The sequence below is a fragment of the Nannospalax galili genome, unplaced genomic scaffold, assembly GCF_000622305.1.
Source record: "Nannospalax galili isolate Female #2095 unplaced genomic scaffold, S.galili_v1.0 scaffold362, whole genome shotgun sequence".
Taxonomy (NCBI): domain Eukaryota; kingdom Metazoa; phylum Chordata; class Mammalia; order Rodentia; family Spalacidae; genus Nannospalax; species Nannospalax galili.
The window spans coordinates 2451845-2465014 of NW_008348785.1; the positions used below are offsets into that span (position 1 = coordinate 2451845).

The 13170-nt window shown below is 50.9% G+C and overlaps 1 protein-coding gene across 2 annotated transcripts in view; it reads right to left on the bottom strand.

Moving 5' to 3' along the window:
• Lhpp (phospholysine phosphohistidine inorganic pyrophosphate phosphatase) overlaps window positions 1–13170 on the bottom strand; it is a 106242-nt gene that overhangs the window by 39836 nt on the left and 53236 nt on the right. Inside the window, exon 7 of one of the 2 annotated variants that reach the window (XM_029569811.1) lies at window positions 9447–9811. The exons of the other annotated variant lie outside the window; for it this stretch is intronic. Within the exon in view, the coding sequence (XP_029425671.1) occupies window positions 9721–9811 (91 nt within the window). The 3' untranslated portion in view covers window positions 9447–9720. Of the gene's footprint in view, window positions 1–9446; window positions 9812–13170 lie in introns of those variants that run through there. 2 annotated transcript variants of the gene reach the window in all.

Below are 13170 nucleotides of genomic sequence, written 5' to 3' on the forward strand. Positions count from 1 at the left end.
AAAAAAAAAGGGGGGGGTCTAGAGAGCTGGCTCACCAGTTAAGAGCACTGGATGCTCTTGCAGAGGACCTGGGTTCGATTCTCAGCTTGCACATGGTGACTAACAACCATCCATAGCTTAAGTTCCAGGGGGTCGGACTCCTCCTTCTGACCTCTGTGGGCACTGCATGGCACAGGTGCACTTATATACATGCAGGTAACACACTCATATACATAAAATAAAAATTATGAATAAAATAGTTTTTAAAAAAAAGAACCAAGTGACTTGATACTCCTTCCAAACATCCTCCCACAGAACACCAGACAAGAAGCTGGTCTGCAGTGAGGATACAATGTCTAAACGGCTGTGGAACCCCCTCTGGCTGACCTTTCCTTGACAAGACCTCTGGAGCCCCCAAGTCAACATCTGTGATGAGGAGGGAAATGAAAGCCAAAAGCTTACCCCAAATAAAGATGTGTTAGGCCAGTTCTCAGTTCTGTGAGATTCTGGGAGGGTCGTAGGGGATGGCAACATGGTGAATGCCCTCTGCCCACCAATTCTGCCTCCATGGCTTCTACTCAGTCTTTTCCTGAAAGCTTTCCAGAACATTCTGCTTTTCAACCAGACATGTTAAGCCTGTGCACTCATGAGAGGCAGTGGCTCTCCCTCACCAAGAAGGTGATGGACAGTGGGTCACAGCATGGCTTCCTGAGTCAAACTTTCTCTTGGGTAGGACTCTGGCTGGTGACTTACACTTATTATGGCTTACCTCCTGGAAAGCCCAGTGGCCACTCAGGGCCATGCTAATACAGGCAGCCTGTTCTGGGAGGCTGTGCAGAGCAATACAGGAGCATGGAGCTAGAGTTGTTTGTGGGGCCCACTCTGTGTGATGAGGGTAGTGAGTGGGGACCAGAATGCCCAACAGCCAGAGGGGATGTCTACCTGGGAAGGAGGAGAAGCCCTTCTGGCCACTTCCGCCTGTGGAGCCTGTGACTTTCTACCTCCACAGAGACCCTTCCTGGGACTGGCCAGCCCAGCCCTGGGTCCTGTGGCCCGAGGTACTTAGTGTTGCTGCTGTGGCTCAGTTGTGTCCACCTGTGGTATAAGGATATAGGCACATGGTTGCTTCTCTCTCTCAGCTTGTACATCTTCAAACTTAGTCACAGGGTGCTTGTCACCTGTGACCCTGAGTAATAGGTAGACGGGACAGGGGATGAGGAAAGAAACAAGCATGGGAGCACAGGCCCCGTGGGGCCATCCACAGAGTCAGGACACACTGAAACAGAAGTCTAAAGCCACAGCAGGCTGCCCTTGGCTCACCCCTGCCTTCCCTAAATGCTCTGGACTCCCCAGGGACTCATGTCTTTCCCAACAGTAGGATCCCTAGTTGTCCTCTGCACCACAGACCCTCAGCACAACTCAGCCCCACTCGTTTTCTTAGCACACTCTATTTAACTAGCATGTGCTAGGTGACAATAGTTATTTGAGCATTTCTTCCTCTGCTTCCTTTTATTTCTCTGACCTTTCCTGGCCTCGGGGGATGGGCTGTGCCCAGCATCAGCACGACTGGCAAAACAGCCTCCATCAGCAACAACTAGATTTTTGTGCCACTGTCCTGAGCGACCAAGTATGGGATGGGAGGCTGGTGATCACACTGACCACGTTCTACAGGGTACTTGCTGAGGTGTCCAGTACCCAGGCAGAAAGTAACCAAGTGGGGAATTGAAACCTGGTCAGTGTTAAGTCCACATGGCCTCCCCATTTTGAGTACTAAAATGTAATTTCCTTGGCCAGGAGCCTTAAGTGCACCGACCACCAGTCTTGCATGCCTGAAGTTAATTTGCTAGCGTCTCCAGCTGTGGTATCTGATTGGCTTACAGAACAAAAAAAGAGACATCTTCTCCAAAGAATAAATGAGCCACAGATTCTGTGTTCCATCTTTGATGAAATGCAGACTTCTCATTAAGAGAAAAGCCTGTGTTAAACACACACACACACACACACACACACACACACACACACACACTCGGCTGAGGAAGGATATGAACATGCAATTTATAGAGGGGGAAAAAAGGTGGAAAAAAAACCTTTACTCTCATTAGCAATGAAAGATGACTTAATTTTCCCCTATCAAGCAAGGCCTGTTTTCAAGATGACACCACCATTGCTTGGGATTATTTGTTGCTGTGGGTGTAAAGAACCAAGATTGTCCAGTGTACAGACAGGGGTGACAGCAACTAGTGGGGAGATTTCTTCAGAGGTACCAAAACCTTAGAAGTTTGCACACTCTTTGATCTAGCAATTTCCTATGTGATAATTTACCTTAACACAAAAAACATAAGCACAAGACCACGCTTATAAGATTGTCCATCATGACCCTGTTTACACTAAGGGTTAGAGTCAGGGATGCTGGTTCACGTCCATCATCTCAGTGCTTGGGGGGCTGAAGCAGAGTTAGAAGCTGGCCTGGATCACAGTGAGTTCCAGGCTAGCCTGGGCTACACAGTGAGACCTTGTCTCAAAAACAAAAACAAACAAAAGAGTTGGGAAGGACTGTGCTGTCTAACAATAACCAGAAAGGACTGGCTATGGTGAGTCCCCACCAAGGAAGGGGATGCGGCCACTGAAATGGCCCCTCGGGAGAAGTCACCATGGTCACAGGTACAACGATGCAGGAAGAAACCTTTCCAGACAGTGGCATGCACTCTGACCTTGTTTTCAAGCCGAACACAGAACCTGCCACATGCACCCGCAAACACACAGGTTTGGGGTGAATCCCAGATTGTATCCAAATTTCTTCAAGCTGGTGGGCTGGCCAAGTGTTTCACTCTTTGAATTTTCCTAAATTTTCAACAATGAATGTGAGCATATGTTTGGGAGCCAGAATGCTCAAATCTGAATACTGCTCCGTCACCTCAGAGCAGTGGTATGTGGATGACCGTGGGGATAAAATGAGCTGCCATCTGCCAGCACTGAACGAATGTTGGGTGCTGGGGTGAGCGGGCTGCTGTTCAGCCTGGCTCCAACATATCACAGGGGTGTGACTTAAGGCAGGGGCTTCACTCATCCTAAGTAGGAGAAGCAATGTGCCCACATCTGGGCCTTAGTGAGATGAGGCCACACATGGAAACAGCTCAGGACAGAGCTGAGCCCAGAACCTGAACTGAGCATGTCGTGTCAGTGGCCTTATCACCAGTAAGCAAAGCCACAAATTATTACACTGATTTTACTTTAATAAAGGAATTGATGGTCATGAGAGAGAAGATTCTTTTGCCTTCAATAAAGCATAAAAGAGAATCAAGTATGTCAAACGATGACATTCTAGTCCTGGACACCAGGTAGTGTGAGAACCTGAAGCCAATCCTACAGCAGGCCTGTGTAGGGAAAGGCAGACCTGCCACGCCTGCCACACCCACCTCTGTCATGAATCCCATCTTCTGATGTGGCAGAGACAAGGGTAAAGGGATGGAGGTGGGTGTGGAACACACACTGATACACAGGCCTCAGTAGGGCTCTGAGCAGGGAGCATAGCAGGTGTCGATGGGGTCTCCCTGTGGTCCCCTTCCTTCCTTGGCAGGCCTCTGTGGAGCACCTATGCTGTGCAGGCTCCCAGTCCATACAGTGGTCCCTGGGCAGAGTTTTTGACCGTGGTCTTTCCCCCAGCCAGCCCCCTCCTCCCATCTTGCCTGGGCCCTGCGGCCTTGCCCTGCCTCTCCTCTACTGTGGGTTGGGACACTGCCGTTCCCACCCTCACTCAGCTCCAAGGTCCACTCAGGAAGAGAAGAGAGTAGGGCAACCTGAAGAGGTAGGGCACAGTGTGGCAAGAATGCCTGGCCTCAAATCCTGGCCCTGCTACCCTTGCTGGACAAACTCAGACCCAAGGCTCTTGGGCCTGTTCCCTCACCCACAAAACACACGTGGCAACCCCAGCTGTACTGACTGAGCTGTTGCTAGACTTCAGTGGATCATGTCCATGTGGGCTTAGCCTAGAGTTTAGCACACAGTAGGTACTTGATAAATGACAGTCACCATTAGAATCTGACACTTTCTTTGCTGATGTGAGCGTGCCATACACCCACACACTTATACATGCACACGGATACACGCAGGAACAGACACATCCACAGAGACACACATCCACAGAGACACACACAGAGACAGATACACACAGACACACAGACACACACACACATAGATACACAGACACACACACATGCATGCCCAAGATACACACTCATTCACACAGACACACACTCACACAGACACAGATACATACACACATACACACATAGGCGCACACACACACAGAGACACATACACAGACATTGAGACACACACAGAGAGACACAGACAAGGTACATAGAGACACACACAGGCACACATACAGAGCCACACACACAGTTACACACAGACACACGCAGATACATACACACATATGTGCACACACAGATACACAGTATAGACACACATAGATACATACGCAGACTCACACACTGAGAGACACACACACACACATTCACAGAGATACACACAGTTACACACACACAGACATATACAGACACACACACTGATCCACAGACACACACACAAACACATGCATGTACACACGCACACACACAAATAGCCCCCTGTCCTCCCTTCATTAAAGGAACCTCATCCTGACTGGCAATTTCAGACATATTCACAAAGTTTTGGAAAGACCCTGAAGCCCAGAAACAGGAAAAGTGCAGCAATAAGACAGGCCCCACCGGCTGGCTCCAGAGACACCTTCCCAACCCCACCCCAGTTTGGCACACACAGAAACAGGAACAATCTTGGTCCTACTGTTCGGCTGTCAGGGCTTCCTGGTGCCCCTCCTGACCCTGCAAGCAGGGCCCATATGCCGCAGGGAAGATGCAGGGGGTGCCAAGTAGGGAAACTGAGGTCATTCTCTGAACCTCTGAGGTTGGGGAGATCCCCATCCCCGAGGTGAGAAGTCTGCCCAGTCAGTTTCTCCTTCCCTCTCTCCGCCTTTCTCCAGGCCACCCTTTGGTGGAATCTAACAGGACAGAAAACAAGACAATGATCCTGCAGTTACCACTCTCCTGTTGGGGGCCTGCCTCTGAGCCCTGGGGGAGGTGAATAACGGCAGGCACTGACCCCTCCTCATGGAGTGACCCAGAATAGTGCTGAGTGGCGCTCATTATCGGCTCAGAAGGCCAGCTCAGAGGATATCCAGTAATTGCCAGGGTTTTGTAAATGTTAATTATGGTTGCCTTAATTAGCTCCAAACCCATTGATCTATGGATTACATTAAGTTTATAAGTGTAATTATCTTAACAAGCATATGGATTACAATTATGCTCCACTTAAACCCCAAATATATAGAATATAAATGAACCCAGGGACCATCCTGATTTCTCGGGGTCACGTGGCTGAAATGCTGGCCTTTAGGGCTTTACCCTGGAGCTGCCATCCCCCTACCCCTCAGGCTGAGAGGCTTTGGAGTTGGGAGGGCAGAAGAAGGGAGGGCAGACTGCATGTCTCTGGGAGCCCAAGCCATCTGGTCACCATAAGCCCTGGACTCTTACCTCTGCCCCTTAAGAGCCCCCACCCCCGTGTGTAGGCTCACATGTGACCACCTCAGGTGGCATCCTCAATGTGTTGCCTACCTTGGTTTGAGATAGTCTCTCTCACTTGGCCTGAAACTCCCCAGTTTGGCTACGCTGGCCATTCAGTGAGCCCCAGAGATACCCCGTCTCCACCTCCCTAGTGCTGGGATTATGAGCACACACCACCACACTCAGTTTTCTCACATGGTTTCTGGAGACTGAACTCAGGCCCTCATATTAGCATGACATGCTCTTTAGTGATGGAACCATCTTCCCTGTCTCCCAATGAGCCTTTCTACTATTCACCGTCATGCTGTGCCACCAAGCAAACCCCTATACCACAGCCTCTCTAGATACCCAGTTTCATTCCATGTGGCCTTGGTGCCCTCCCTCCAGGCTGCCATGAGCTGCTTTCTCATGCTGCATCGCCTGGGGGGCAACCCACACCCTCTTGCCTTTCCCTCTTCATAATCCCAGGGCCACTGTGGTTGAGGCTTGTGGGATGGAGAGGTAGGACCCAGGTTGTGGGAAGTGATGGGGAAGGGATGGTCAACCAAGGTGGGACGTGGCACAGTCCCTAGAACAGCGGGAGATGTCTGTCCCTGTGGGCTGGGCTAGTCTCCAGGGTGGGAAAGACCACACAGGGAGGGCATGTAGTTGTGGGTGTGAAGAGCTCAAGTTCAGCCTCTCCACCTGGGTTTCAAGGGTCAGAGGTAGGAGTCCAGGGCTTAGGAGGTGACCAGGTGGCTTGGGCTTCAAGAGACATAAAGTCCCTTCTCACTGGCCTCGCCACTGAGACCTAGGCAGGATGACCAGAGGCTCCATGGCTGGGCTGCCTGCTCTGTACAAGACACAGAGCAAGTTTCCTAACAACCATATTGCAGGAGGGACTCTGCAATATGGGCCTGTCACATAGCCTTCCCACCTGCCACAGGCACTTGTGATCTCCCCCATGCTGTGGGGCTGGCTCCTTCAGCCTCTCTCACTGTCCTCCTATCCCCTATCAATCCTTTTCCATCTTCATCTATCAGAAGAGGGTTAGAGCGAACAGGGGCCCTGGTGCTCTGGGTTCCCTACCCTCCAAGCCACCCCACTTGAAAATGGGTTTAATGATCATATTCATATACACTTCAGATCAGGAGAGAAAACTATCTTTGCCCAGTGGGCCATGGGTAGGAATGAATGGATTGTGGTATGTGCCCCCATCTCCTTGAGAAAAGGGCTCCTAGGCTGTCCTCACTGAGGATGGCGGTGAAGGCACAGCTCTTAAGCCCCCAGGTGCTGCCTCATGCCAGCTTCTGCCTCCTGGACCCCTGTAGTCATTTCTGAGTTCAGCCCAGCCATTCCCTACACAGCTTGAACTCTGCTCAGAGGGCAAGCCTCTCAGTCAGCTAGGTTGGACAGGGGCTTTTTTGCCTCAACACAGGCCAGATACAGTCAGGAATGAAAACCCAACAGACAAGGTCAGAGGCTTAGTCCCTCTGTCTGCTCAAATTCCACCTGTGGACACTGGCGAGGACAGGCCGTGGACACGTGCTGGTATTGAGAGCTGGGGCATTTAGAATGAAATCAGACGTTTATAAAAAGAGGCTTCAAAGGACGCCGTTCCCTGCCTCATTTGCTTTTCTGTCCTTCAGCCTTGCAAGGACACAGCACGAAGGCCTTCCCCGGGGGCAAAGCTTTTGACCCTGGACTTCTGAGACTCCATTACTGAGAGGAACAAGTTTCTGTTCTCTGTTAATTACCATCTCTGTTCTGTTACAGCAGCACAGATGTGCCAAGACAGATGGGATGGGAGGGCCCTGCACTCAGGCCGGGGCAGGATCAGTAACTTCTGCTGTCTGAACTCAGTGGTGCACTGTGCGGGTGTTCCCTAGCTTCTGCCATGGTCAGGGTCTATCCAGGGTCTCACTGCTCCCAACTCCAGGTCCACAGAGAACTTGATAACAACCACAGTTCTTTCTCCTGCATAATGCTACACAATATGTGTATTTCCCCAAAGTCCAGTCACGGCCAGGGGTCACACCTGCCCTCCAGCTCTGATCTCATCCCTGCCCCTCCAGGCTGGCTACAGGAAGGCACTGACCCCCGAACTCAGGGACTGCCTATGTCTCAAGTGCTCACCAAGATGACAGACCTTCATTCATCCACACTACACGTTTAATGGGGAGTTGGCAGACTCCAGAGCCCCATCTACCAACTCTGCCTCTTCCGGGGAAAGAGCCCGAGTCTCACTGAGGGGCAGGCCTGGTCAAGTCATGGCTGGGCTACAACATCCTGCCCCCTGTCCACTCCTGCATGGATGTCTCCTTTCCTTTAGTATGTGCCCTAAGCCCTAGGGGTCCAGGTGAAGAATCAGCTCCATTCCCTGGAAGAAGACCAAGGTGGTTCAGAGAAGGCTCCAGGAATCAGCATGTGTCACTGGCTTAGTTCAGGAGCCATGGACTAGACACATGGCCCAACACCAGGACATGAAGAAGGCTGGGGTGGGTAATAGGTACCTCAAGGGCCCCTGCTCTGGCACATAGACTTCCGGGGTCCCTTGCCTCAAAGGACAGGGCAGAGCATGTGGCCAGGGCTCTGCTCCTCTTCCTTCCTCACTTGCCCTTCTCCTGGCTCTCATCCGCTGGAACATTCCTTTTTACCCTTGAGAACTCTGCTCTGGGAGACCTACCCTTTGGGCTGGATGTGTATCCTGTAGCTACATTCCCCATGTCATCCAGCCCTGAAGGAGAAGCGGTTTGTTTACACATGACTTCCTGAACTGAAAGTTTCTACAGAGCTGGGACTTATCCACCATGGCAGAATGACATCATGCGGCCTGACTGCCAGCCAGCCAGAAGCCCCTTTAGAAACCAACCATGAGAAAGATGAACACACATGGCTTGTTTCTATTTACTGCACAGTCCAGGAAAGGCAATGTTGCCTCTGCTATTAGGTGGCAGAAATGTGTGTCTGAAGGGGTGGAGGGTGGATGAGGTCAGAGGGGCCAGCTTGGCTACTAGCTCACTTAGCTGTGCATTTAGGACCTGTGAGCTGTGCTGCATATTTGATATGTGTTAACAATAAGAGTTTTTTTGTTATAAATGAGAAGGGGCTGGAGAGATGGATCAGTGGTTAAGAGCACTGGCTGCTCTTGCAGAGGTCCTGGGTTCAGTTCCCATCATCCACATGGCAGCTCATAACCATCTGCAACTCAGTTCCAGGGGATCCAGTGCTCTCTTCTGGCCCCCACAACCACTGCATACATGTGGTAGACTTATATACACAGGCAAAACACACACACACACACACATATATATATAATAAAAATAAAGTCAGGGCTGGAGAGATGGCTCAGTGGTTAAGAGCACTGGCTGCTCTTACAGAGGACAGGGGTTCAGTTCCCAGTACCCACATGGTGTCCTTAACTCCACTTCCAGGAGATCCAACACCCTCTTCTGACCTCCACTGGCACTGCACAACATGGGTGCACTTACATTGCATGTGCAGGCAATACACTCATATACATAAAATAATAAAAATAAGATCAGGCGTGGCAGCGCATGCCTTTAATTCTAGTGCTTGGGAGGCAGAGGCAGGTGGATCTCTGTGAGTTCAAGGCCAGCCTGGTCTACATAATGAGTTTCAGACCAGCTGGGGCTACGGGAGACCCTGTCTCAAAAAACCAAAAAAAAAAAAAAAATCTTTAAAATGAGAATTTTGACCACAGCAAATAATGTTTCTGATGCCTGCCTTCTGCCCTAAAGGCCCAGCCCAGGGCCAAGAACTGCCAGGGACATGTTGGGGGCACTTCCCCATACCAACCTGACCAACACTAGAAATGGGGGATGGCCATCTCCAGCCCTCAGGGGTACTAGATACAAGCCACCTCACAAGGAGGGTGCTAGGAAGAGGTTAAGTCCAGGACTGGCTGTGTGTCGCCAATCAGGGCTGGTGGGGGACAGACATGTGCACAGAGCTGTTCTCAAATGAAGGCTCATAATGGGAAGCAGAGTCCCCTCCCCTGGCTTCCAAGAAGGGAAGGATTTCTACTCGATCCCCAGAAACCACAGACGGGAAGCCCCGGATTTACACTGTAGAGGGTGGGAGGCCTTCTCTGGCACACGAGGCGGGGCGAGGTTTGTGCTCAGCTCCAGCTTCACTGTCCTCAGGCCAGACGGGACCAGGCACCCCACCTGCTCTTAGCTGCCGGGCTCACCTGGCTCTGGGAAGCCTCAAGGGGCACTCCACTGCTGTCCCTGGGACAGAAATGTGAGAGTCAAACAAATTTCTTCATATTTAAAGTACAAAACTGCACTTTATAAATGATTGCATTTCATGTCTTTTGTTGCTGCTACTTTTTAAAGAAACAGGCAGAACAAAACACTAACTGTGGTTTCCCTGAGAAGTAGGATTGTGAATTCTTTCTTTGTGCTTTTCTGTGTTTTCCAAAGGGCACATTTTTTTTTTAAAGAAGCAGAAAGATCACATTGATTTTTGAAAGAAAAAAAAATTGAAGCTACTATTAGACATATAAAACAGGAAGGATAGATGGAATCTTGAGGCAGGAAATGGCTTTTCTATAGACTGCTGGGTTAGGCCTAGAGAGGCCTTGCAGTACCCTCACCCAGCTGATGAGACATGCAGGACAGAGCACAGTCTGGCATCACTGTGGCACAGGTCCTGGTAACTCAGACCCTCCTCACACAGGGCAATGAGGACAGGAAGGACTCCCTGCTCCAAGGTTCCCAAGGCTCAGCCCTGGTAGGGCTCCCAGATCTCACCCATCTGAGAGTCACACAGCGGCCACAGCCACAGGTACCTGCTATGTCTCCAAGTCTGGAATGGGGCAAGCCTGAGTGTAGGGTGATGTGGTCTGGGGTCTCCTGTGTCAGCCAGGAGCATATAGCATATGGGAGGATGGGAAGAGACACTCCCACCCCAATCAGGGGCTCTAGCCACTCTGGGGGGTGTGTCCTGTCCACCTGACATGTAGCCTTGACCCCAGGGTTGCAGAGTACTGGCTGGAATGAGATATGAGCTACCACATCTGACCTGTATGCACTTAGAGGAAAGTTCAGACTGTAGTAATGCTGGTAGGGAGTAAACTTGGACAAGTGGCCACTTTCTCCCCTAAGCCTCATGATCTGCACCCTAGAGGACTCAGAAGCTCTTTTTTTTTTTTTTTTTCTTTTGGTCTTTTTTTGAGACAGGATTTCCCCGTAGTCCCAGCTGGCCTGGAACTCACTCTGCCTCCTGAGTGCTGGGACTAAAGGCGTGCACTACCACGCCTGGCCTGACAGGAACTCCTGAGTGCCTATTTTGTTTTTTGAGGCAGGGTCTCATGTCTCATCCTGTAGCCAGGGTTGGCCTGGAACTCATTATACAGCCCAGGCTGATCTTGAACTTGTGATAATCCTCCTCCTCAGCCTCCCAAGAGCCAGGACTACAGGTGTGAGCTACGACCCTGCCCTGTGTGCACTTAAGGAAGCTTTGGCCTGGGGTGACATAGGCAGGGAGTAAACTGGAACAAGTGGCCATGATCTCCCCTAAGACTCATGATGCACACCCTAGAGAACTCGGAGCAGGTGAGTCACAGGAAAACTTGGTGGCTCACTGGCACGCTTTGGACACCTTCCCTCCTTCCTCAAATTTCGCATCTCCCCCAGAAAGAGGCCCTAACTAGCAGCTCCCATCTCCCTCAGTAAGAGGCCCTAAGTAGCAGCTGCACGCCACAAGCTTCAGTCTCAGCCTCTACCCCATGAGGCTGCAGACTAACTCCATCACTCCAACACTCTGAGATGGACATGCTGGACACTGGGACTTTAAGGAAGCCAGCAAGCCCTGTGGGGGAGCTCTCTGGCCACAAGGGGGTACAGCTGGATCTGAGCTGGTTAGTAAGCTCAGCTTCCAAACCCCTGGGGGCCTGGCTCCTTTGCAAGCTGGAGGGGTAGGAGAGAAGCAGATCACCTCTAGGGCTTGTAGCTGAGTGAGTCTCTGAACAATGTTTATCATCACAGTTTCTTGCAGAGAGGAGTGGCCAAGTCTCAGCCCCAAACTCTCAGGCATCCAAGGTGGGCAGGGGGTCTATCCTGCTGGTGGGGATGGACCTGTTCACCACCTCCTCTCAGTCAGCACAGATGAGGTAGCTTAGAAGCTGCTGGAAGTGTGTGGACTAGAAGCCCTGTGATATCAGCCTCTCCTTCTTCCACAGATATGCCAATGGGGTGAGAAGGTTCCCAGGAAGGCCCAAGACTCTGGGAGAGTGCTTGTGCACCCCTGGGACCCCTGGGATTTGTGGGGGTGGTCTGGGGGTGCAGGCTCTGGCTTGGGGATGGAATGGTTGTACATCAGAAGCAGGCTCTGGGACATACCTGCAGAGGGTCAAGGATCATCTTGTCCTCTTACTGGCCGTGGTACATCCTCATCCTTCAACTCTACCTGCTCATATTTGATGATCCTGCCATGAGCCCACTGGTAGGCTGAGTGGTGGCATACAGGTTTGGCAGCATAAATTCACACATTTCTGGAGGGTGACAGAAGCCCAGCAGGTTTTGTTTTGGGGTGCTGGGATGGAATCCAGGTCTCATTTGTGCTAGGCAGGTATTCTATTTCTGAGCTGCACTCTCAGACCACCAGCAGGTTTTTGCATACAGCCTAAGTGATACTTGCCAGAACTCGGAGTCTTGGGTAATCCTGGGTAGGCCCAGCAGTACAGAAATGGGGTTCACAGAAGCAGGAATTGGGGCCTCAGCTCCCAGGGCCGGCCCTCATACTGGCTTTTTGCTTCTTTAAAATTTTTTAAATTTATTTTGAATTATGTGTATATGTGCGTTTATGTGGGGATATGTGCATGTGAGCACAGGTGCTCCTGGACTCCAGAGGTATGGGATCCCCTGAGCTTTGAGTTATAGGCAGTTGTGAGGTGCCTGACATGGTTGCTGGTAATTGAACTTGAGTCTTCTGTAAAGCAGTATGTGCTCTTAACTGCTGAACCATCTCTCCAGTCTTTTAATAAAAAATTCATTTATTTGTATTTTATGTGCGTGAGGGTTCTGTCTGCATGTATGTGTACCATGTGTGTGCAGTGCCCATGGAGGCCAGAAGAGGGCGTTAGATTCCTTGGAACTGGAATTATGGATGGTTATTAGCTACCGAGTGGGTGCTGGGAACTGAACCTGCTGAACCTGTGTCCTCGGCAAGTGCAGCTAGTGCTCTTAACCTCCAACTCGCTTCTCCAACAGCTTTTTTTTTTTTTTTTGAAACAGAGTCTTATTATGTAGCCATGGCTGGCCTGGAACCCACCATGTAGACCAGGCTAACCTTGAACTCAGAGATCTGCTTGCCTCTGCCTCATGAGTGCTAGAACTAAAGGCATGCGCCACCACACCCAGCTTTTCTACTTCTTGGGTGGGGACAGTGTGGTGGTACAAGGACTGAAAGTGATGCATCTGGAACCTGCCTGGCTACTATCTCCAGTGATAAGCCAGGGGCTACTTGGAAGTCTCCAGCAGAGTCAGGACCATATTCCAGGAGCCAGCCTGAAGCCTCCGCTTGCCCACCTCCTGTCCATGACCCACTGGGCTTAGGGGCTTCCTTAGTCAGGCTGCAGGAGCTG